This window comes from Heteronotia binoei, chromosome 3, assembly GCF_032191835.1.
Source record: "Heteronotia binoei isolate CCM8104 ecotype False Entrance Well chromosome 3, APGP_CSIRO_Hbin_v1, whole genome shotgun sequence".
In the NCBI taxonomy this organism is placed as follows: domain Eukaryota; kingdom Metazoa; phylum Chordata; class Lepidosauria; order Squamata; family Gekkonidae; genus Heteronotia; species Heteronotia binoei.
This window is the reverse complement of record NC_083225.1, coordinates 116,226,908-116,252,074: the sequence shown is the minus strand read 5'-3', so window position 1 is coordinate 116,252,074 and position 25,167 is coordinate 116,226,908. Positions and strand designations below refer to the sequence as shown.

The 25,167-nt window shown below is 41.5% G+C and overlaps 1 protein-coding gene across 1 annotated transcript in view; it reads left to right on the top strand.

Annotated features, from left to right (window-relative positions):
* The window catches only part of USP25 (ubiquitin specific peptidase 25), a 217,761-nt gene extending 195,940 nt beyond the window's left edge, over positions 1-21,821 (top strand). The window contains exons 23-27 of the mRNA XM_060234402.1: positions 7,237-7,315; positions 12,654-12,733; positions 15,563-15,686; positions 19,725-19,920; positions 21,211-21,821. Coding sequence (XP_060090385.1) covers positions 7,237-7,315; positions 12,654-12,733; positions 15,563-15,686; positions 19,725-19,920; positions 21,211-21,383 — 652 coding nt within the window. The 3' untranslated portion in view covers positions 21,384-21,821. The remainder of the gene's footprint in view (positions 1-7,236; positions 7,316-12,653; positions 12,734-15,562; positions 15,687-19,724; positions 19,921-21,210) is intronic.
* Positions 21,822-25,167: the final 3,346 nt, after the last annotated feature.

The window sequence follows — 25,167 nt, the reverse complement described above, 5'->3', positions numbered from 1 at the left end:
CTCCCGGGAACTGGCTGGGCAGGACCCCAAGGGTTAGCCAGGTTAAAGCCCCAAGCCCAAGGCTGGGAATTATTAAAAGCTGCAGGCTGGCTATTGGCAATCGACTCGAAGGTGGCAGATGGCCCCCAGGGCCAAGCTGTGGTAGTGTGTTGTGCAAACTCACCCCTACCCAACTGCAAACTCTGCGAAGCATCCACATTGGGCACCTCCCCTGGAAGAGGCAACACACCCTCTGTTTTGTCCATAGAAGACCTGCTTTCAAGGGAAGACAAACGATTAAGGATTTCTTTCTGGAAGCGCTTCTTAGCCCGCTTGTCTGCCTTGGAAGTTAGGCCCGTTACACCCAATACGACTGGCTGCCTACTACTCGACCCCTCCAAAGCGGCTATTCTGGCTAACACAGACTGCTCGAAAGTGCCATTCTCCTCATCAGACGATGAAGGCAAAGGTGCTGACCGCTTAGGAACAGGCCGCTGTGGTCTTGGTGCAGGGCACTTGCCCTTGGATTTGCCCTGTCCCTTAGGCATGATAATGTGCCCAATAACAATAAGCCTCACTGATGTGGCCCCCGTCCTCTACTGCCCTCACTGATGTGACCCCTGCCCTACTGGAGGCAGGTGATGAACATTAAAGCTATCCTCAAATGGCCGCCCCAAGCTATCCACAAAATGGCCACTCTTTTCCCCGGCAACAGGGAGGAAGAATCCCAATAAAAAGTCTGTCCTCAAAATGGCCGCCCCAAGGAATCCACAAGATGGCCGCTCTTCTCCCCGGCAATAGAGAGGAAGAATAAAAAGGCTATCCTTGAAATGGCTGCCCCGAGCTATCCACAAAATGGCCACTCTTCTGCCCAGCAACAGGGAGGAAGAATTGAACAGCTCCAATAAAATAGCTACCCAATTAAACCCATGATTAGCTAAGGCCACCTTCCAAACTGCAGTGTCTGGAAGAACAACCCCAAACTGTGAAGTAGCCATGCACTCCCCCAGAAGATTATATAAATGGGGGGGGGGGAGTTGGTTCCTCGGCCAACTTAACAGAGGGAAAAGGGGGGGGCGAACAGCACCCTCAAAAGGGGAGAGGCACCGCAAGATACCCTAAAACAAAAAGGGGAAGCACAAAAATGCTGGCAGCATGAAAACGCCATGGCCAGCAACAAACCGCTGCATCAAAGACGCTCCTGAGGATGCTCCTGACTCGATGAGACTCCTCCTGAAGACCACCGCAGGCTCGCTACAAGCAGCCGCGGCAAAGTCCGATGCGCCAACCACCGCGGACCAAAAAGTTGCAGTGACTGGCAACAGGCTTTGTGTGGGGAAAGAGCACACAAGCTGTGCTCTGCCTTCCCCGAGCACAAGGCAAAGAATGAGAGGAGGGAGTGGAGCCTCTAGGGCGTGCCTGCTCCGCCCCCACCTCTGATGATGCCCTGCCCGCTCCTCCTCCTTGCAAGGAGGCAAAATGGCCCCCAGACGCAAGGCTGTGCAGCCTGCCTCTGGATGGGAGCCGCAAACTGCAAAAACCCTGAATTTTTACTTGAACTATGCTGGTTCGTGGTTCATTTTGACCTGTTTGTTTAGTTGCACCATTCCCACACCAACAACAAACCACCATTTTGTGTGTGTGGATGTTTGGATGGTTCGTTACAGCAGTTCATTGGCCAGGCAGCCTGGCACCAATTCAATTGATTCCTAGTCAGCACTGGGGGTGGACTTGTGGAGAGCCCTAGGAACACCCATAATAGTTGTCCATAGCTTGATTGGCACTCGAGCTCCCATTCTGCTTTGCAGAAGCAGATTGTGTACATACACTACACCCTGACTCATCTGTTTTCACTTTGCAGCAGGAAGAGATAGGAGTTAGTCATAGAGAAAGAGTTAAGAGAATAATTGCTTGCTACTGGCTGATTCAAGGAGAGACTTTGAGGGACTCAGTTATTCCCGCACACAGTGGGAAAGTTTTTTAAACACATCTCAGATGGGAGTCAGGTGGAGGAGAGCCTGCTGTGAGTTTGGCATCTCTAACTTGCAAGGGGGCTGTTCTACCACCTCCTGAACTCAGACCAGTACATGAAAACTGTGAACCACATGAAAACTGTGAAACCCAGTGAACCACGAATTACCATTTCTCTGGTTTGTGCCCATTCCTAGTTACCAGCTGTTTATGTCCAAGTAAATGATGCATGAGTACCATAGAAAGTAGCAGCAAGCTTGCTCTGAAGCAGTCCCATGTGGAACTGCACAGAAGACACAACGATGAACTTTGTCTGTACTCTTATAGAGGCTGCACAGGTAAACAAAAGCTTGTAGTCTGTAATACAGATAACCAACCAGATGAAATCATGTGTTACTTACAGGGGTGTCTAACTCATTTGTTAGGACGACTGGATCTGACACAAATAGGACTTTTGGGGCATGTGTGTCATAAAATGTAATGTGAGGTTGTGGAGAGAGAAACTTTGTAAAGAACACAGGCAAGTACAAGATTCCTAGTTTAACTTAAGATTTAACTTATTTTAAGATTTAACTTAAAATACAAATTTGCTTAAAACTCACTTTGTTTAAAATGGAAAGGTGGGGGAATAGTGAGATTTGACAATGCAATTTTTAAACATCAAGAAAAAGCACAAGTATCAGAGCAGAAACTAAAAATATAAAATGATCTGAGCCTGGGAAAACAACGAAATGGCATTGGAAGCTTCTCCCCCCCCTCCCCCCGAGTTTACTCAGATTGGCAATGGCTCTCCAGTGTAATATCTTTGGTTGTGGGTTCCCAGGTTAGTGTAAAAGGCAACTAACCTTAGTTCTGGCAGTTACTGCAGGCCCAGGAATGTTGAACAAACTGCCAAAAGCGGTTCTACATCAGAGACAGCCACATTTCTAAATCTTTTCTGTGTCCTCTCTGTCAACCAGCCTCAGAAAAGGGCCTCCCAGTGACCTCACGAAAGGCCTCCCAGCACATGCAGCCTCCAAATGCCATAGAGCAGCCTTCAAAGGCCAGGGAGGCCAGGCCCTGCTGGGAGTGTTTCCTTAGAGCCCATGGCTGCCGCCTGGGAAGTGCTAGCCAGAGGCTATTACTAGGCAACCCAGGCTGCTTTAGTCAGGAAAGGGAGAGGTCTCAGGGGAATATAATGCCATACAACCCACCATCCAAATAAATTATTTTCTCCAGGATGGGGAGACAGATCTGTTGTCCGGAATTCAATTGTGATCCCAGGAGATCTTTAGGCTCCATCTGGGGATGGCTACCATAAGCCTGGCTGTTCGCTACTGTTCAGTAGTAGCCCCTCTATGAAAGTCAGTGTGGCATAGGAGTTAGGGCTTTAGAGTGAGGTCTGCCAGACCCAAGTTCTTGCCGTGGAAGCTGACTGGGTGATTTCAGACCAGTCACAGACTTTCAGCCTACCCTACCTAACAGGGTTGTTGTGCAGTTCAAATGGGGGGAGAAGAGAATTATGTAAGCTGATTTGGTTCCCCCCCTCTCCCTCTGTGGAGAAGGACTATCCTTTTTCTATGTAGAGGCTGCAAGGAGGGAGAAGGCAATGGAAAGCTGAAGTCAGAGGGGCAGGTAAAGGGAAGGAGATAGGGTTCCCAACTCCAGGTTGGGAAATTCCTGGAGATTTAAAGTGTAGGGCCTAGTGAGGCAGAGCTGGATTAACAATAAGGCAAACTAGGCACCTGCCTATGGACCTCACGTCTTTGGGGGCTTCGGGCCAGCTTCCCTCCCCCCAGGTGAAAGAGGTGGCTGCCTCAGGCAGCCTCTCCTCCCCACCTCCTGTTTTCATTTCCCCTGCTCTCCCCTCTGCCCATTTTTGCTGCTTCCACTCTCCCCGTCTCCAATTTTCACCTCCCCTGTGTCAGGCGTGGGTTCATTGAAGATCACAAGAACGCAGACTTAGTAGTTTAAAACAAAGTTGCATTTATTGGAAGCTTCAGCGTTACTCCAAGCAAGCAGGTAAATTGGAATTGATAAGAGACTGTTTCAATCTATAGCTATTTATCCTCTATTTCAAAGCGTTCACATCTATCCCACAGTTCCCAAAACAAAAGGCTGCTTTTGCATATGATACATTCCCACCGCTTCCCCCTTATCTCTTCCGTTGGTGGTTACATTGCCCAGAGGCGGTGGCCTTGGGGCCTCCGGGGAGGAGGTGAGAAGCTGGCACCTATGGGTGGCTTCAAAGACTTTTGGCAACCTTTGATAGTCCTGGGAAACGGCTCTCTACTCTTCCCCCCTCCCTTCTAGCTGACCCCGTTTCTGGTTAGTATGGATTCCCTCTGCACCTTTGACTATGGTTAGTAACAATGATACAGTGAATGAACAGAGCCTGACACCCTGCTCTCCCTGCCACCCATTTTCACCTTTCCCGCTCTCCCCTCTCCCTGTTTTTGCCTCTCCTGCTATCCACGCTGCCTGTTTTCACTTCCCCTGCTCTCCCCGCCACCCATTTTTGTGTCTCCCACTCTCCCCACTACCCGTTTTCACTTCCCCTGCTCTCCCTGCCACCCGTTTTTGCCTCTCCCCACCACCCATTTTTGCTTCCCGTTTTCCCTACCGCCCATTTTTGCCTCTCCCACTCTCCCCGCTGCCCCTTTTTCACTTCTGCTCTCCCTGCCACCCATTTTCACCTTTCTCACTTTCCCCACCACCTGTTTTTGCCTTTCCTGCTCTCCCCACCGCCCGTTTTTGCCTCTCCCACTCTCCCTACTGCCCATTTTCACTTCCTCTGCTCTCCCTGCCACTCGTTTCACCTCTCTTGCCCATTTTTGCCTTTCCTGCTCACCCCGCTGCTCTCGCTGCCTGTTTTCTCTGCCCCCCCACTCTCCCCACTGCTCTCGCTGCCCTTGCTGCTGCTGCCATTCTCCTTTTTAATTTATTTTTAAAGTGTGTGATGTCATTTTGGGCCCCAGGGCCCCTCCACCTAAAATTTTATTCCCTGGGCCCCCCCAACTAAAATTTTCTGGCTACGGGCCTGGCCAGGTGGCTCTGCTGTGCTGAGCAACATAGCAGTGGAGCAACAAAGAGCATCCTAGGTATTTCATCTGTAAGACTAGAAGTAACCATGAGACTGATTTATGGATAAAACTGTGCTGTTAATTAACCATTAGTTCCACTAGTCCAGGGGTGACCAAGCTTGCTTAACATAAGAGCTACAAAGAATAAGTGTCAGATGTCTGAGAGCTGCAAGACATGAATGTCAGATGTTTAAGATCCACAAGACAGGAAGGAAGGCAAGCAAATAGATGAGGAGGTGGAAAGAAGCTGTCAGTTGGCTTGGCTTGGATAAGTGATTTAAAGAGAGAAATGCCTTCTCCAAGCTGGCTGATGGAGTGGTGGGGACTTATGTGTGAAAGAGCCACATGTGGCTCCCGAGCCGCAGTCTGGCCACCCCTGCTTCCAAATCATCCGTTTTCTCCATGGTAACTGATCTCTGTAGTCTGGAGATGAGTTGCAACTCCAGAGGATTCCCAGATCTCACCTGGAGGCTGATGTCCCTAGCTCTGCTGAATCTGTGCAAGCCAACCAGCTGCTCTGGTACCAGCCATTCTTGCTCCTCTTCCTCTTCCTCTGAATTTCTCTGGATGCATTTCTATATTTTGGGTGATGATATCAATCTGATTTGTGGCTAGTTTTAAAATATAAATAGAAAGTAGAATACTTTCACTTGAATATGAGGCACCTTTTACAAGAAATGGGACACATGTGACCCATACCAATATGCTCAGTGCAGTTTAGAGCACCTCCTTCCTATAGAATATTTATGCATGCTTACGTTTAAATAGGATACATATCTGTTGAAGGTTGTTTCTACTTGCAGTTGCAATCAGGGTAGTTAAAGAGTCACAAAATGGTTGATGCTCCCTCTTCCACACTTTCCAGTGCATGCAAATTCTGTGAATTCTGTTCTGCATTAGATACTATGTGCTAACTATTCACCTTCAACATGAATTGTAAGGATATTCTCATATATGTGACATATGGCAAATTTTAAAATAACTCTCCCAGTCCTTACCAGCAACAAAGTCATAGAGTTGGAAGGGTCTCCCAAGATCATCTAGTCCAACCCCTAGCACAATGCAGGAAATTCACAAATACCGCCCCCCCCCCCAAATTCACAGGATCTGCATTGCAGTCAGATGACCATTCGGCCTCTCTTTTAAAACCTCCAAGGAAGGAGAGCCCACCACCTCCTGAGGAAGCCAGTTCTACCAAGGAACCGCTTTGTCAGGAAGTTCTTCCTAATGTTGAGCTGGAAACTCTTGATTTAATTTTAACATGTTGGTTCTGGTCCTATCTTCTGGGGCCACAGAAAACAATTCTGCGTCTATATCCTTCTTAAAATGTGGTGCCCAAAACTGAACACAATACTCTAGGTGAGGTCTTACCAGAGCAGAGTAAAGCGATACCATCACTTCACATGATCTGGACACTATACGTCTGTTAATACAACCCAAAATTGCATTTGTCTTTGCAGTGTGGGGGGGGTGGACAGTGGGGCAGCTGCTCCAACTCTGAGATAATTTGCGACCCCCCCCCGCCCCCAGTATTTTGACTACCTAGTGTCCTCCACAGGGTTTAATCCGGCACTGTGGAGAGGGTAGGTTTTTAGGAGGGGTGCTATTTCCTCCTGGGGAACCACTGTTGCTGATCTTCAAGTGAGGTCTGGAGATCACTCAGAATTACAACTATTCTCCAGATGGCAAAAATCAGCTCCCCTTGAGATGGGGAAGGAGTGAATGCCTTCACTTGTGTGGGCGGGAAGACAGCAAGGGTGGGGGTGCACTCACCCAGAGCCTCTTTCTAGAGCCTGTTGTATTCTTCTTCACAATGGCCTTATTACTAGTGTCTTGATGCTGTCTTTATGTTTTTTATTGTTTTTCAATTCTGTACATCACCTAGAGCCCTACAATATTAGGCAATTCAAAATGCAAGAGATGATAATTTTTAAAAACCCATGAAATAAAGAAGTGGTCCAAAAACTCTTTTACAATGATGATGATTTATTAAATGTATTAATTGCCCATTCCTACTACTACAGGTCTCTGGGTGATATACAACACATAAAGTGATGTGCTTCTGTCTTGAAAAAAATTAAAAACCCTCCAGTAGATTCAAGAGATGGCTGAATGATAAATACATCTTTGTCTGAAACAGCTGCTAAATGCAGCATTGTTGCATCCTTAATCTGTTACAAAATATGTTGCTTTTTTATAGTAATCACTTCGTTTTCTTTTTAAGGTGCCGAAACATCATGAAAGTGGCTCAAGCCAAAATTGAAATGATAAAGCCAGATGAAGTCAACATGGAAGAATATGAGGCTAGTATTGTGTGTGAAAAGTTTCTTCATATGTTGCAAAGTAGTAAAATGATATATTTTTAGAAGAATCTTATAGTCAGTATCTAGGAATTTTAGGGAAACATTGCCTGACCCTTCTATACTGTGTGGATTGTAAGAAATATCACATGGTTCCATCAAGTTTTACCAGGAGGAACAAATTGCCTAGCGAAATCCATTTGAAACTTACAAAGAAGAGGACTAGAGATAATGTTTTGAGGCAAACAAGAGATAAGACAGTGGTGATTGCAGAAAACACGGTGAATATTTTGAGAGAGATTCCATGGCCAGTGAGACAGAAGAGAATATCAAGCTTTGACAAACTTCTTAAAAGAAAGAAAAATGCTATATACTTGGCTAATGCCAGAAGGTTTATTTTTCACATATGAAGATAATAGGTACAGGATTAACTCCATTTTTAAAGCTGAAAATTTTCTGGAGAAAATTCAGAAGAAAGAGGGGAGGAGAAAGAAGAGGAAATCTCAGAGGACAAAGATCTAAGTGGAGCAAAGAAATATCCAACAGGGTTCTAGACTAAAAAAGATAATAAAGATGGTGATAAGAAAAATCCATAATGGCTTTATTAGTCTCTATTAATGTAAATGGACAACTCTCCCATAAAAAGGAGGAAGATTTTAAAATATTTAGCTAAACTGGAGGCTGATATAATTTGTTTACAAGAAACTCATATTTTGGCAAAGGACCAACACTTTCTGGAAAACAAAAAATGTTGATAATGTATTTGTAGCAACAGATTCAAATAAAAAGAAAAGAGGCTTGACAACCTACGTAAAGGATAAATTTAACCCGTAACTACGATTTGCCCCAGAAGATGGAAGAATTCTACTAGTGGACATTACTGTAGAAAGTAAAAGAATCTTATTGGCAAATATCTATGCACCGAATGAACATCACGAAAAATTTGTCAAGGATCTGCGTCTTAAGCTGGTGAATCTGGAGTATTCAGAATGTTGTCTAATAGGAGCTTTCAGTGCTGTCTTTGACAGACAACTGGACAAAAAAAAACACAAGCACATCAAAACTAAAGGATTACAGTTCTCAATAAGCTTTTTGAAATTAGCTGAAGAACTGGACCTAGTTGATGCATGGTGAACAAAATATCCAAAATCGAGAGACTTCACGTATTATTCTGCTAGTCATCAATCATGGTAAAGAATTGATATGTGCTGGCTGTCTACCGATTTGATCAAAGTTGAGGCTGAAATTCAACCAAGAGTGATATCAGATCATAATCCAGTAACCCTAAAATTTAAGGGGCCCCAAGTGAGAAGATCCTGGAGGCTAAATACACAAATTCTAAAGGATAAAAACTATCTTCAGGAAACCAAAATAGAAATGGAATCATTTTTTAAACAGAATGTAACCCAAGACGTGAAGATTCAAGTGATATGGGATACAACTAAAGGATACTTTAGAGGACTAGCAATTAGATTCAATGCCAAGAGAAAAAAAAGAGAAAGCTGAAAATTTTCAAAAACTAATGATGCAAGCAGAAAAAGCTGAAAAGAATTTAAAGGCACAACCTACAAAACAGGAGTTTCAAGAAAGTATTAAGAAAATACAACATCAACTTAACTTACTGCTTGTAGAAGAAGTGGAGAAAAAGTTAAAATTTGCTAAACAAAACTACTTTGAATTTGCTAACAAACCGGGAAGATGGTTGGCATATAAACAGAGAAAAGAAAGTGCCAAAAGAATAATAACAGTATTGAGGGATGAAAATAATAAATTCCAAAGACAGGAGATATGTCAGATTGTGGAACAATTCTATAAAAAGTTATATGAAACCAAGTAAATCGGAGACGAAGACCTAGAAAAATATTTTTAAAAGAATAATTTGAATAAATTTACAGATGAGCAATGGAAAACTTTGAATGAACCAAAGAGAACTGGGAGAGGCAATAATGGCTCAAAAGAATGCTAAATCACCTGGTCCAGATGGTCTACCTAAGGAATATTATAACGCTTTTGAAGACTGCTTATTGATAACATTTAAACACCTTATAGAAATTATTCAAAAAGAAGCGGAAATATCAAACTCATGGCAAGAAGCAATAATATCTCTAATCCCAAAAGAGCGTGTAGATTTGAAAGATATAAACAATTTTAGGCCAATCTCTCTTCTGAATGTGGATTACAAAATCTTTGCCTCAATATTGGCACAACACTTAAAAAATGTTTTGTCAGCCATCATACATCAAGATCAGGCAGGATTGCTGCCAGGTATATTTAATGTAATTTGAATTATGTATCCTAACTTAATTAACTGGTTTTTATGTTTAATTTCTTTTTAATTGTTAAATTTAAAGTTTTTATCTATTTATGTTAACCATGTGAAATGTTGTTAGCCGCCCTGAGCCGCCTAGGCGGGGAGGGCGAGATATAAATAAAATCTATTATTATTATTAAAAATATGACAACAGAACTAATTCATCTTTTCCAATAAAAATCAGGATTTTTTATGAGAAAAAAGTGAAATATTTGGGTATATATATCTCAAATAAATGCAGTAATTTAAAGATGGACAATTACAACAAACTTCTTAAAGAGATTTAAAAAGACCTGGAAAAATGGCAAGACTTGAACATATCATTAATGAGAAGAATAGCTTTGATAAAAATGAACATTTTACCAAGATTGTTATTCTATTTTCAAACTATACCGGTGCTTTTAACTAATGTGTTTTTCCAAGAATTGAGTAAATTGATTTCTGAGTTTATCTGGCAAAAGAAAAAAACAAGAATTAAATTAAAAAATTACAAGACTCTAAGAGCAGGTCTGGGACTTCCAGATTGGCAACTGTACTATAGACCCTCAGTGCTGTCTCGGGTGAGAGACTGGGTGTTATTGAATGACAGGAGACAGTTACTGCTAGAGGGACATGAACTCTCCCTGGGCTGGCATGCGTACCTGTGGTACCAAAGACTAGAAGGACATTCTTACTTTAAAAACCATTGGTTCCAAAAATCTCTGTACCATACTTGGACATGGATAAAATCCAGAATTTATCAGAAAATTCCAAGATGGGTATCCCCAGTGGAAGCATTTACACCACCAAATCTTTCAAAATCAAACCAGAGCTATAAATATGAAGAACTGCTGAAAAAATTTAACCTTCTGAAAACAAAGGAAGAACTAGAGGATATCGACATTAGAATGAGTTGGTGGATGAGAACACAAATAGAATCTAGATATGCCAAAGTCAAGGCACAATATGGAACAATATCCATTTGACAAAATTTTCTTGGGTCCTCAAAAGAAACTGATTTCGAAACTGTATTCATATCTATTACAGATGAAAATGCAAGACGAGATCATAAAAGACTGTATGGTCCAGTGGGCTAAGAATGTGGGCCATAATATCATGTTAGATGAATGGGAAATGTTATGGAAATCTAATCTCAAACTAACCAAGTCAGTAGCCTTTAAAGAAAATTTGTATAAGATGTTTTATAGGTGGTATGTAACTCCTCAGAAACTTTCTAAAATGTATTCTAATATGTCTAATAAGTGTTGGAAATGTACAAAACATGTGGGGTCGTTTTACCACATGTGGTGGACCTGCGAGGTGGTGAAAGACTATTGGAAGATGGTGCATGAACTTCTACAGAAAATTCTGAAGACACAGATTTAATTTAAACCAGAACTATTTTTATTGAATATATATCTTAGTAACTATACAAAAGACAAAACATTTAATAGCTCATATTAATACAGCAGCTAGAATTCTTCTGGCACCAAAATGGAAACTTCAGGAAATCCCCAAGAGATCAGACTTGATGGGGAAAATTTTGGAAATGGTGGAAATAGACTATCCCAGTTGATGACTGGGAAATCTAAGGAAGAAGCAAGGAAACATTGGGAGAAGCTATATGTGTGGTTAGACACTTAAGACATACTGGTGTGAACTTTTATTCTTATCTCTTAAGATGTATACTAAAATGTAGAAAGCTAATCCAATAAAGATAGACGGATAGTTTAAATGACGACTTACAATCTGTATAATACTTTACATAGATTATGAAGATATGGCGTAAAATGAACAATAATATATCAACAACATTTTATTTGAAAGATTTATTATCATGCAGACTGGATTACAATTGTATTGCTAATTGTAATTTCAACTTTCTTTTTCCAACTTCCCTTTCCCTTTTTTTCTTTGGAAAATCAATAACAACTTTAAATACAAAAAAGCCCAGCAGGAAATCATTTGCATATTAGGCCACCCTCCTCAATGCCAAGCCAGCTGCAACTCCATTCCTGTGTGTTCTTGCTCAAAAAAAGCCCTGCCTAAAATTATATCTTAGCAGAAAACCTAATTACTTGTACAGTGATTCTTTGGTCAACCCTAAACAATAAAAATCCTATAGATTGCCCTGTTTACTGTCAAAGGGGAGAGGTTCCTCTGGGGAAGAGTGCTAACAGTCTAGTGTGATGATTCAAGCATCCCTCCCACATCAGGGGCAGGTGTCCTGGTTACATTTCCCTGGGAGTCCATCCCACTGCATGACTTGGGCCATGGTGGGAAGCTGGTTTAGTCCTCCCCAACACCAACACAGCAAACGTTGGGGGGGGGGGGGACAACACCTAACATGTGAGGGGAAGGGGAGAGACCGGTGTGGGGCAGCCAGATTGCTTGCCCTTGCTTTCTTGTCAGTACCTCCCCTTAGGATGTTAGCATTAAATATTCACCCAGTATCACTAAGTGCTCACTGTATGCTTTTCCTTCCACCAAAGTGCAGCTTACATGGTAGGGAGCTCTGAGACAGATTCCTATGCTGGCCACATTCGCTAATGAGTTAAAGAGTATCCTGGCAGGGGTTTATCTAGGGCTGGGAGGCCAATGATTGGGTGATGGGGAGGGTGTTTGGCCACCACTGGGGAGAGAGGTGATTAGGTGGCCAAACACCCTCCCCATTAGGTGCAGCTGTAGCCAGCATCGTGTGCTCTGCTGGAACTTGAGGAAGGGTTTGCATCAGTGAAGGGCAGTTGGATTTTCATTTTGTATGGGCGCCTATGGACTATATCATCTTTTTGACAGTAGGGCCAGTAAAGTAAAACTATTTTAGTGATTAAGTCACTATAAAGTATAGTGACTATCAAGAAACACTTGCTAAAGCCTGCAGAGTGTTTGTTTTATTCTATTTAACTTCAATGATTCTATATTAGTATGCATGTTATTTATTCACTATTTATTAACCATTCCAATATATCATTATGCTTTACTTAGTCCTGAACTTGAAATATTTGTTACATTGGATTTTCTTTCATCATGTGATGTTCTCTTTATATGCAGAAATGGCACCAGCAGTACAGGAGCTTCAGAGAAACAACTGTTTGTCTTATGGTGGGGCTTGAACTTTTCCAAAAGAAGAGGTAAGAAAAATGTACAACTGGAATACAAAATTAAATACTATGATTTGTGTGAAATGATGCACATATGTGTAAAGGAGAGGAGTAAGTAATCCTGGTGGGTACAAAGCATAAATTCTTTAAAGAAGCAATCTCATAAATTGATTGTAAACAGTGATATGTCTGTTTAGTGCATAAATATTATTTAAAACAGTTGGTACTACATTACCTAATTTTTTGTGAACCTTTGTGCTTCAACACACTGTTTTGGAAGGCACACCAATAGAGAGCAAGCAAAAAATATATCAGTAGCCTGCATGGATGTGTGTTAAATCCTTTTCTGCTTTCAGGGAACAAGAAATTATTTTAGTAGTCATTCTAGCGGTATTCTCTTTTTCCTTCTCCCAAGAATCTGTTCATGGTTGGTCCATATTAAGATGACAATATCCTGTGACAGTAACCAGAAGGTCAAAGAACATTAACATTTTGAGCCGTTTTCTTTCTAAGCAGGGATAAAATACAGAACCTTGTATATGTTAATTCTATTTTGTTGTTGCTATTGTTGAAGTATGGCTCTATGTTGATGCTGAAAGGGAAAGCGAAGGATTTGGCATAGGTTATGGAAAGCCTGTAACATAAGCTTCTCTTTCATTTTCATCATATTGCATTGAGTGGCATTGGGATTGAATCTAGTTTTGTTGAATTGTCCCTTTTCAATTAGTGTTGCTGTCAGAATGCCCCAGATTGATTATTGCAATGTGAAAAGCATATTTGCATTACTACAAGGCTGGACTATTATCCCCTATTGCATTATTCTTTCCTATCAAGGTACTAGATAACTGCTCTGAGCTTCTCTCTCCTCCCCTCCTCCCCACACAACAATGTGTTTATTCTCATTGCAGAAATAGCAGCGTACAGTGTTCAGGAATTGCTTATGGCAGAAATGTGTTTATTTTATTGAAATATTTTTATGCCACCTTTCAACCATCACTGCATATGAAACTGCCTTGATACTGGATCAGTATTGTCTGCTCAGACTGATAGATGCTTTCCAGGGTCTCAGGCAGAGCTTTGGGGTCTCTTTCACATCACTGCTGCCTGGTCCTTTTAACTGGAGATGTTGGGGATTGAACCGAAGCATTCTACATGCGGAGCAGAGGCTGTTCCATTGAGCCATAGCTACTCCCCAAATTGAATCCTTCTCATGAGAAACCTCCCCTATTACCACAGATTCCTGGGCATAGGAAAAGCCAAAGCAAATGCCCTTCTTATATTGTTGTATGTGGAAGCAAGAGTTCTGGGTTTGGCATCCTCACGGTTATTCAGTCAACCTCATGCATTCATTGTGTGTGCACATAATATTCCCATATTAAACATTCTACTCTTTCATTGTGATAGATTTACAAAACAGCTTAAAGCAAAATTAAAACTTCCAATAAAATAAGACAATCTAAATTTATTTTAAAACACAGTATCTCATTTTAGATGGCAGGGGAAATAAAGAAAGAGCCTGATAATATGTAGATTAATCCGGGAAATGGTAGTTTTTGAGGATTTTAAAAAGTCAAGCATAGCAATTTTAATAAGGTCCAACAAACAACCAGAAGCCAGCATAGAATTGGGATTGTGTGCTCCAAGCATTGCGACCTCAACAGTTTGCTGACTGCATTCTGAGCCAATTGTGGTTTTTGATTACTTTCCAAAGGTAGTTTCATTTGGAGCACATTACAGGAATCTGGTTCAGGCATAACCAGGGCATGGATAACTTGGCAACCTCTTCTAGTCAGTCTTACCAGCTGAAGTTAATACAAGGGACTCCTGGCAGTATCTGTTTCTGGACATGTAGAAGCAGAGCTTGATCCAAGCACATCTTCAAATTATGCCACTGAGGTTCTCTGCGCTGTGTTATGTCTGGCTGATGGTGTCAGATTTTCCATTGGTACTGTAACTGTCTCGTAATGCTTCCAGCCTTAACTCTGGCACTGTTATCACTGGTTTATTAGGGCCATTGGGATCTAGGCACCTGTATTAAAACTTTTGCATAGATTCAGTCCATGTGAGAAAAAATGTATGATGACGTATTTGGAAATTGTATTATCTGTATATCTAGTTCTCAAAATGACCAGTTCTGTGGATATTTAACTCTGGAGACTGGAGCCATGAGCAGACAAGACAGATCTTTCTACTAACCAGAAAAAAATCCCAGGTATAGGGAGAAATCTGAAATCTCAAAAAAAAAAAAAAAAACATAGGGGAGTTATCCCCTCAAAATAATAGAAACAGGACTTGTAGCTTTAAGAAACAAATGGCTCTGCGAATAAAATGGAGAAGAGGAAAATGATATAAACTGCTTTATGTTTCCATTGTAGAAAAGGGTGGGGTATAAATGAAGTAAATAATATATCAAAATGGAAGGGGGACAGATTAAAGGTGGGTGGATGGGAAAGAGAGAAGTGACCAGAAACATGTGAGGAGAAAAAGTGTAGAGAAGGCAATACAGGGAAAAGTTAAGTGCTCCCCTTGAAGTGCTTGTATGAGCCCAGGTTCCCCACCACATACCTGGGCTCAGCCAGGCAGCTGTGCACCTGAACCATAGTTTTCCCAGGTAGAGGCTGCGGGGGAGGGAAGGAGAGAAAGCTTGAAGACAGAGGATGTAGAAACATGTGTGCGAAGGAGAGATGCTATGGAGGCTTTCAGTAAAAGAAAAGAGGGAATGAAAAGAGGTAGGGGAAATACTGAGATATAGTCCTGTGCTTGTATTTTTAAAAATACAGCGTAGTCACCCACTGAGACCATAGAACTCGGTAAAAATAATGCTTCTTAACAGCATATTTTGTTTGTTTATTTGTTTAGTTTTATGGATGCCTTGCTGTACCTTATCTATGCTTATCAAAAGAACAAAGAGCTTTTATCAAAAAGTTTATATAGTGGGCATGATGAAGAACTTATATCTTACTACAGAAGAGAATGTTTGCTAGTAAGTGGAACCTTTGAATACTGCTATAGTTGTTGCTTCATAACTGAAACTGTATAGAGCTTCTCCATTGCATAGCAAAGGTTAAGTTGTCTTAAGCGTATCTTATCCTAAACAATACTCCTGTAATTTAATATAATTTATAACAATTTAACATTATTTATTAAAACGTTTGTTCTGTGCCACTGTATGGTATGCACTCAGTGGTGTGTGTAACAAGCAGTGAATATAGAATTTTGTATTAAAATGGACAGAGATGGCCACAACATGATTGGAAGTAACCTTTACGGGATTTTAAAAAGGAGCACGAATTAGTTTGAAAGGCTGTTCAGATAAAAAGAAGGTGATAATAATTGTCATTGTACTCGTCCAGTCCAACATGGGTACTATATGTGCACTGGTCTATTATGGAATAGTTTTTGAAATACATATATGCTGGAGGACTTTCTGCCTCCTGCCTTCCCTGCCTTTTACAGCATGATAAAGATTGGTGGGGGGGGGCAGAACACCCTTCCCTCAGTTCTTACTCTGCATGGGTCAAAAAAATTCACACAGATGACCATGATAAATGTTTGCTGTGCCTTGGTGAACATCACAGGAACTCGCGTGGCTCAGTATGCTGATAATTCATATCTGAAGCAAGATGTAATTGAGCCTCATGCTTAAAGGGGGAAAAGCTCTGTCTGGTGCCACTCTGGAGAAAGGTCTGAGTGTGACATTGATGCCCATTCCTGACAGATGAGACCAATCATCTTCAGTTCTGACTATTTCAAGACCGAGTCTGGACATCTTGGCTTCATCCAAGACCCCAAGCAAGGTCCCTGGTCCCATTCAGCAGCTTCAGAGTGCAGTTCCTCAGAACCACTGCTGAAGAAGGCTCGGTACAAACATAAACACGTGGACATGTTGACTAAGTCATCCTCCACACCAACTCTTTCCTATCCAAATGACTGTTTCTTACCCTTGAATTAATGAAAGATGCGGTTTCTGTTCCAGGAATGCCTTTTCTCTCTGTCTGTTCCCAGTATCAAAAGGGGAATTAGTGAAGTCAGAACCACTTATCCCATCATCATCCATATATATGTCTACCTACTGTTCCGATCCATCACATCAGTGAGATACAGTGGATTTTTATCATATGTCACCCAGATCCTCTTACCAAGACCTTTACTGTAGCAACTGTGATCAGGGTTGAAATCCACATGCTATTTCTGCTCTCTGACTGATCCAGAATTTGCTCCAGTTCCTCACAAAGAGGCTGCCTATTACTGTAATCTGGTTTTGATTTTGACCAGTCTACTTATGGGGATACAGAGCCTGACTATGCCTCTGAAATCTCACCCAGTGGTGTCATACCAGAACAATCCATATATTTCCTAAGCAAGGATTTGTGCCTTTACTCATTTGAGTTCACGGGTAAGAAACAGTCATTTGGATAGGAAAGAGTTAGTGTGGAGGATGACTTAGTAACTCATTTGTATGGCACAGGCTCTCAAAAGTGATGTGTCTTGTGCTCCTCAAGAGTGACGGATCCAGTGTTTAGTTATGCTTCCAAGGACCAGGGGTCCAGTTACCATTCTCATAATGGATTGTTATCTTGAGTTCACAAATGAACCTTGGCTATGTCTAGTCTCAGTACCAGTTTCCACCAGGTGAATAAAAAAAAAATACACCACAAAGAAGGAAGGATGTCCATTCTTTTTTCAGCACCCCACAGCTAACTCCTTGGTAATGGACCCATCTAAGGAAACAAAGGTTCTCAACTCTCTGCCCCAGTTGATCAGGACCATAAGCTAGATGGAGTAGGCAGAAAAATCTTCTCTGCCCTCATTTTCAGGATTAACAATTATCAACGTATAATAGTCTGTTAACCAACTCTTCCTGTGAGATGCCATTGCCCTCTGCTGCAGATACTACAAGGACAAAATTTTGGACTGTCTCTACTCTGATTCACCAGGAATTCTCACCTCTCCAACACTTGATGATGCTACTCATGAACTGTGGCAGAAACCTGCATCCATCCAATTTGCAAAGTGGAATAACTTTATAAGATCAGGATTGTTCTGCATTCCTGTCCACGCATCCTTGTCCTTCCTCACTGATGACAGAGAAAGTGCAGCTACGAAGATGCCAAATCTTATGATGCTTCCCCAATAGAAGATGATGATGATATTGGATTTATATCCCGCCCTCCAATCTGAAGAGTCTCAGAGCAGCTCACAATCTCCTTTATCTCCCTCCCGCACAACAGACACCCTGTGAGGTGGGTGGGGCTGGAGAGGGCTCTCACAGCAGCTGGGAACCATCAACCTGGTGATTATATTCAACCATAAGGAAATGCTTTTACACATGGCCCCAAAATCAACACCTGCTGGAGAAAGTCTTCAAGTAGCTCCTAAGCCTAGTTCAAGGAGCACTTTCATCTGTATCCATTGTCTGTTTAGTAACTGTAGGTTCTTTCCACACTCACATTGATGGGAAATCTTTATATGATCAAAGAGAGTCCAGATTATTCTTAAAAGGTTATTAAACCAATTTCCCAAGTTAAAGCTCCAGTTTCTCAGTGGAGCCTGTCACTTGTACTGTCAAAACTCATAGGCAAGCCATTAGCCCATGTCCACTTGTACCCCTATGCCTGCTTATCATGAAAGCAGTATTCTGGTTGAGGTGACATTAGACAGAAGAGTCTGTGAATTCCAGGTGCTACAGCATGACCTTCCTTTCCCCTAAATCTTTGACACCAGGATGGTTCTTCAGACCTTGCTCCAATTCCTCCCTCAGGTGATCTCTAAGTTCCACCTGAACTAGCGTATCACTCGTCCAGTGTTGTAACTGCAACCACAGGATGAGAAGGAGCAAGTTCTTCATTCCTTAGATGTCTGTAAAGCACTTCTTTTCTAGTTGGATAGGGCAAAATCTTTTTGGAAATGATAAAGTGTTTATCTCTCTTTTGGACCTCAAGTTGGGTAAAAAATTGTCAGAAGGATAGTTAGAATTATTAGAAGGATAGTCATCTGCACTAGACTATACTACAAACCAGTGCAAGTTGGCTGTCCTCTGCAGTTTCACACTCATTCCACTCAAGCTCAGTCCACTTCAGCTGCATTTTGTTGTGCTCTCTCTGTAGAATCTGTCTGCAAGGCTGCAACATGGTCATCCTCATCCACTTCTACCAGACACTACTTCATGGCTGTAGATACTGTGAGAGAGATGTCAGTGGGGAAAAAGTTAATACACTCTGTATTAAACTGAGAGCTCATACCTACCTTCGTAGACTTGGTAAGTCAGTTGGCTATGCTCCCATTTGGGACTACACAGGTGCCACAATGATGAAAATAGAGTTGTACTTATCTGTAACTTGTTGTTCATTGAGTGGTCACTTGTGCAGTCACACATCTCTCCCTCCTGACACTCTATGAGCTCTTTACTTGTTTTGAGTTATTTTACCTAACTCCAGAAAGGAGATGAGGGAAGCATGGTCTGCCCCCTCATTATCATACTACAGAAAGGTAGGAAAACAGTGTTGTGAAAAGGGATGGGCACTGTCAGACATTTCAGGCTGTGGAAACCTCTCTGTAGTAGGCCTGTGCACACACAGTATTCATGTGTGACTGCTTGAACAACAGTTATAGGTAAGTGTGACCGTATTTTTACACATGATAGCTACATATTATATATAAAAATGCCTTGTCATGAGAATTGCTACAGAGAAGCAAGAGTTCATACAAAACATTTCAAACATTTAGAGAAATTCAAATCCAGTTGTCACAGTGTTGGACTTTTTAGCAAAATAATATAATAATATTTAGAAAATCTAGTATTATCTTTTATACTAATGTTTATGTATAAAGCAAGAACTTTTGTAGGTTACTGTCTGTTTCAATTAATGCCAATGAAAATGTTGTTACAAGCTAGGGAAATGAATTCATGGAATCTTTATCAAAGTATTCTTCAAGGAACATGTGTTTATGCATGGAGAATTTAAGGGAGGAAAATTTTTGTACTCTAAAATGATGGTTTATTCTTGATCTTTGCATGAAGAAGTTAAATGAGTATGCTGCTGCACAATTCGAATCTGGAGATGATCAAGAAGTAAATAATGGGCTTCTGATTATGAATGAATTGATTGTCCCATGTCTACCACTGCTGTTGGTGGATGAAACAGAAGAAAAGGATATTGTTGCAGTAGAAGATATGAGAAATCGGTGGTGTTCCTATCTCGGACAAGAAATGGAGTGTAAGTTGCTTCATAATTATGGAAATTTTTCCCTGTAATGTAAAGCCAGTTGTATTTGCAAGTGTCATTAAAGCAGGGACTTGTGCAACTCCAGATAGTAATGATATGACTGTATTATTAAAGAACAGGGAGGAGGAAAAGAAATTGAGCTGCTGTGTTGAACCCAGTTAATTAATTCTTACAGTAACATTTTGAAACACATGGCAAGTATAGAAAACAGATGATTCACAAGCATCACAGCAGTATCTCCTTTGCTGATTTAGATGCAGATGTTTTTAGTTCTTGCGTGACAGAGCTTTGGGTGTAGTCCTCAAGTTGCTTACTGTTTGTACCCTTTCTGACTGCCTCAAACCCTGTTTCACAAAGTGTGCTTTGAATATTGCAGTAAATATCAAGTTAAAGCAGGAACACTCTTGTGTATTGCATATCCATTTCTGATTAGTTAAATAAAAACACAGTTGCCTTTCACATGCAGCCATATGGAAACTGCCTTTTTGTGTTGCAATTTTATGTGAGTGGGGAGTTCATGTGAATGACGCAGCTGTTTGTTCTATGTATCTTTCCCACACATTCTGCTGTCTGGGGATGCCAAAACCCTCTCTGCAGTTCTGGCTGGGAGGCTGCAGCAAAGTCAGGACTGGGAAGACCTCCCCCAACACTGGCCATTCGCACCACAACAAGGCCAGGTGACTGCAGCAATGCTGGCAGAATAGGCAAACCCCTCCCCATACCCTTATGGTGTGTTAGAGTACCATTGGAGGGCTGCTGCAGCAGCAAAGCAATGGAAGTAGGTAGCGAAGGCTATCAAGATGAGTCCCAGACTCACCTGCCAAAAGCAGCCTGAGGAGAGGAAGCAGGGAGGAGGCCTCAACAGCACACCTATAAACACCTGGCATGGCTCGGCTGACATAGCCACCACAGGCCAAGGGGGCAGGAGCAGCCTGCAGCCAGGAAATAGTGACTTCCTGGGAATAGCACTGGCTAACAGGAAGATGTTTTGAAGCCTCAGGTTGGGTGGAACTGATGAGAGAGGAGAACACAGAGGGAAGCCTATGGGCTCAGAAACTAATTGCAGGACATCGGCAGACCCCGGGGTGGCCCAGCCTCTCAGCATGCCTTTATTAGGCACAACTTCAAGGCAATCTAGGAGGACAGGTCCAGTCTCACCTAAGCAGTCAGTTGTTCCCTTTCCTTGAAGCCCCACAACTCTAAAAATTTGTATTCACACATGTTATCATTGAAAATGAGTTCCTGTGGTTATAAACAAAGATGTATTTATCTTGTTTGCAGCTAATTTACAAGAAAAGCTAACAGACTTCCTGCCAAAACTGCTAGATTGTTCTACAGAAATCAAATGTTTCAGCGACCCACCAAAGTTACCTGCATATTCTACTCATGAACTGTGTGAGCGATTTGCCCGAATCATGTTGTCACTCAGTCGAACTCCAGCTGATGGAAGATAAACTTTGCAGACTTTCCTCAAGCACACTGTATAAACACTTTTTAGTTCTTTAACCCTTGCCTTCCTCTCACAGGGTTTGCTTGTTGCTGCTATAGTTTTTAACTTTTTCATTTTAATAAGGGAAAGAAAAGACAGAGGACTGTACAGACATTAGCCAGACTACAGCCAATAAAGCTGAGAATCGCATGGCACTCAGTTTTTGTTATCAGCCAGAATTCATGCAGCATTACAAATCTGATTTATTATGACAAACTGGCCACTTACCTGCTACAGTGTTACTTTGCTTTTTATCTGAGATTCTTTATGTGATCATTAACAGCTTTTCGTTCAGCCTGGATCATTCAGTGACTGCTTCAATTTTAAAGTGACCAGTGTAAAATACATGGTACCTGGTAGCTTGTAAATTACATCAAGAATAAAAAAAATTTATTTATGGCTACTTTGGCTGCAAATGCACTGTATATCTGTGAATTATAAAGGTATATTTTAAAGGTTCAGCAGAGCAGATATATTATTGGAGTTTGGTTGGTGGAGTACAAATATGGTGTTTGAGAATTAATATCTTTTTTTGATAACTGGATACTTGGAGTGTGTCAACTTAAGTGGTCTCTATCATACACTGTCCTGCACTTCTTTTCATAGAATCGTAGAATTGGAAGGGACCTCCAGGGTCATCTAGTCCAACCCCCTGCACAATGCAGGAAACTCACAAATAGCTCCCCCTAAATTCACAGGATTTTCATTGCTGTCAGATGGCCATCCAGCCTCTGTTTAAAAACCTCCAAGGAAGGAGAGCCCACCACCTCCCAAGGAAAGCTGTTCCACTGAGGAACCGCTCTAACTGTCAGGAAGTTCTTCCTGATGTTGAGCCAGAAACTCCTTTGATTTAATTTCAATCCATTGGTTCTGGTCCTGCCTTCTGGGGCCACAGGAAACAATTCTGCACCATCCTCTAGATGACAGCCCTTCAAGTACTTGAAGATGGTGATCATATCACCTCTCAGCCATCTGCTCTCTAGGCTAAACATGCCCAGCTCCTTCAACCTTTCCTCATAGGACTTGGTCTTCAGATCCCTCACCATCTTTGCCACCCTCCTCTGGACCCGTTGCAGCTTGTCTATATCCTTCTTAAAATTCCATCTCTACCTAATACTTTGCAATAATTGCTATTTAATATCATTCAGGATTTCTTTTGACACACAGCATAGATAACCCATGTAAACAACATATGCAGGCTAGGAGTCATGATGTCTGATAGCACTTCTAAAAAGGCAACCAACTCTTCTGTATGTAAAACATGTAAGAGACAAAGAATGAATTACCCATTGCCCACAAAAGCTCTTCTAAACATTTTTCTACAAAAAAATCAGCTGAGACTTGGAACTCTATTTACATATGTAAAATATGTTGACCAATTAAACCAAGATGTGGATGTGTAAAATCATATTTTAATTTTTCCTGCATACTTCATCTTCAGGTATGTACCCACTTCATTTACATCAAAGCATCTGTTTTTAGAGACATGAAAACATAGTTCTTGAATGCAATAGAAGCTTCTTTTTGAGTCAGTAGTCGCCTAAATTGGATGTATATCTTTCTTTCAAAAAACCAAAATTTAATATTTGATCCTGACAACTGACTAATGTCAGTGCAGACACAGAAACAAATATGGGGCTGGACGTTTTCCTTTGGTCAGATGACTTGCATGCACCAGGACTGATCTCTGGTTATTATTGTCCTGATATTCACAGTTTCAAGTAATTAGTGTGTCTGCTAATTCCTGAACTACAAAACAAAAGAAACGAGATCATCGATTAAAAATATGTCTAAGTGCCTCTTTTCTTCACTCTTGGTGTTCCTTGTAATTTAATCAGGGAAGCACTGCTTCATCAGCTCACACGGCTGCTATTCCCTTTTAAAAACCTGGCTCTTTCACAAAGTTACATTGAAGTTCATTTATCCATGGAAATGCTACATCCAGTCCAACCACACCTGTAGTTTAACTCCAGATGTAGCGGCTGACCAAAAACTTAGCATTAGAATTACAATTTGCAAATTCTTTGGTAGAAATGCACTATTTGCTTTTGGAAATATTTTCAGTTTGACTAAATAGTGCCATATTTGGAGTATTTTCCAGTTTTATACTTCCAGATATGTAGAGTTCTATTGACTAGTATAGAAACTTTATCAGGCTGCATTATAAACGAAACAAAACTGAAAACTTTGTCCATATATCCTGGGCTGGGCTGCCTGAGAAATGAAACACGTTCTCCAGATAGCTTGGCATCAATGTTGGTGGGCACAGGAAACTCACTGATGTTGCCTTAGGTTTGCTAAGGGAGGAGCACTGTTGGTTAATACTCTGTATACGGACACTACTTTCCACGAATCCTTTTCCAAGGACCTCATTGCACATTTGATTCTCTTTAACCCTTGAAATATTTACTTAATATTTAGCAATAACATTTAGGATTGGAAGATTCTTCAATTATTGCTTGAATTAACGGGGAAAATTGGGGGGGGGGGGGGTATACTGAACATAGTAATTTAAGTAGATATATTTAGTTTACTGTGTGTGTATGTGTCGACTACAGTTGCTTCTAGGAGGTATTTCACTTCAAAGATTGAGAAAGGATCTGCCTGAGGTGCCAGTGGGAGTGGTGTCCTGACCATCAATCAGTATACAGCAGTTCATTCATATCTGCAGACTGGGTCAGTAGAAAAACTGGTTTTCCTTAAGATTGGCCTCCCACAGCTGGGCTTCTCCAAAATGCCTTGAGTACTGGTACTCATTGAGGAACTGGCATACTTGCCCTTACTCATGCTACCCTTTAGCCTTCTTCCTCCTCTTACTACCTCTTCCCTTCTTCCAGGACAACCTACTCCTCTGTGTTTGGTTTTATTTGGAGTAGATGCATGTTCATATGGCTACCACTGCTCCAGCACTGCCCATAGTCTTTCCCAGCCCACTAGCAGCAGCTGTCCTCCACTTCACTCTGCCATGCTCAGTGTTACCCTTATTACATATGCACTGTTGTAGGTTCTGAATGCAAAAAATTGCTATCTAAGCAATAGACACTGCTTCCTGGTTACGGTGGCTATTACTGTGCACCTGACCACATGTTCTCAGGTCTTTGAGGTTGGTACAATGGGAAAAGAATCAGGGGACCGAGGGGACCCTTTTAAAAAGCAGCTTGCCATATTTTTAGTGGGAAACATCTGTTTTCTGTTGACCAATGGAATGCTGAACATCTGGAAACTTTAAATTTGTGAATCTGGAATGTCACAATTCTGAAACTAAATTTTGGTGGTGCTACTGTTACAGGCAGTGCTTTAAGTCTCTCATTTTAAATGGGGAAATTAGCTAAGAGACTGGGTAGAGTGAATTAGGAGCGAAGATCTTTGCTTTCAATAATACGGAGTTCGGGTTTCAGCCAAGAATAGTCCAAGCAATTGAATTTTTATAGTGTTTACTTAAGATATGTATCAAAAGGTTTTACACACACAGATCTTGTATACAAGCAATCAAGAGACTAAGAAAAATAGAGGTTATCAATAGAGGAATTCAAGGGTTGTTGAAGTGGGTAATATTCACCTGATCCAGAAGAGGAGACATCTGTTCAAAGGAAAAATGCACGGAGAGGAACGCGAACGACCAGCGTATTGCGCCCTATAGACCAGATTATAGGAGTAACGGGTGGTACAGACTGCAAATGGTGCCCTATAGAATGCACCCCGAGGTGGGTTTTTGACCCACACTATATAGGGGTTCGACGGATGGGGGT